The 1,196-nt window shown below is 42.1% G+C and overlaps 1 gene segment (V, D, J or C); it reads left to right on the top strand.

Annotated features, from left to right (window-relative positions):
* Positions 1-365: 365 nt before the first annotated feature.
* Positions 366-976, top strand: LOC114635834. The segment is given in 2 exon segments: positions 366-442; positions 552-976. Coding segments are annotated over 2 exon segments (471 nt in total).
* The last annotated feature ends 220 nt before the right edge of the window (positions 977-1,196 follow it).

The following is a 1,196-nucleotide window of genomic DNA, read 5'->3' on the forward strand; positions in this document are numbered from 1 at the left end:
GGAAAGCAGTGAGCACCCCAGACAGTGAGAAAGACTAAGAACATATGTGTGGTGCTATTAAATTACATATTGATACTAAGTAGTTAGAGTTTGGAAACCAAGTTCTGTACACATGCACAAAGAGAAACTAAATGAAGTATGGTGAAATCTTAACCAAAGAAAATTGAGTATGAACCTGCCATACTATGTCATACTATGTAACTAACAGTGATGTGTTTGATGTCTTATATCTGCTATGAAGACTGTCTCAGGCCCAAGCCCAACTCCAGAGCATGCTAGAGCAGGAAGGCATGCAAATTAGGCTTCTCTGTGCCTATGAAAACCAGCCCTGCCCTGACCCTGCAGCTCTGGTAGGAGAGCCTAGACCTGATCAGCAGTAAACACAGACCACTCATCATGTACTTCAGGCTCAGCTGGGTTTTCCTGATTCTTATTTTAAAAGGTAATTTATAGAAATAAGATTCAGTACACATGAGAAATAGAAAAAATGTTTTGTTTCTTTGTTTAGTTTTGTTAGTGACAGTTTTCTGACCAGCATTCTCTGTTTACAGGTGTCCAATGTGAGGTGCAGCTGGTGGAGTCTGGGGGAGGCTTAGTACAGCCTGGAAAGTCCATGAAACTCTCCTGTGCAGCCTCTGGATTCACTTTCAGTATCTACTACATGGCCTGGGTTCGCCAGGCTCCAGAGAAGGGTCTAGAATGGGTTGCAAGCATTAGTGATGGTGGTGGTTATACCTACTATCCAGACACCTTGAAAGGCCAATTCACCATCTCCAGAGACAATGCAAAGAATATGCTATACCTGCAGATGAGCAACATGAAGTCTGAGGACACGGCCATGTATTACTGCGCAAGACACACAGTTAGTGAATCTTACTGTGAGCTCAAACACAAATCTCCAGTGGGACACCCTGAACCAGCAGGGGGCGATGAAAGCACACAGAGATCTAATTCACAAGAGTTCTATCTTGTTTAGAAATTCCTGAAGGGAACAGAGGACTGGACTCCTCTGTCTCTGGGCTTCCTCCATAAAAGTATTCTCTCTACAAGTATAGTCTGTAGGAATATCCGAAGTGTACAAGTTTTTATTCAACTTTCTGTTTTCCTGTGTTATATGCAGTTTGCCCTTTTGCATTTACTTATTATATTTCTGTCTTTTCTCTATATATCTTTCTGTCTCTCTCTCTCTCTCTCTC

This window comes from Grammomys surdaster, unplaced genomic scaffold (assembly GCF_004785775.1).
Source record: "Grammomys surdaster isolate TR1022 unplaced genomic scaffold, NIH_TR_1.0 118313, whole genome shotgun sequence".
NCBI lineage: Eukaryota > Metazoa > Chordata > Mammalia > Rodentia > Muridae > Grammomys > Grammomys surdaster.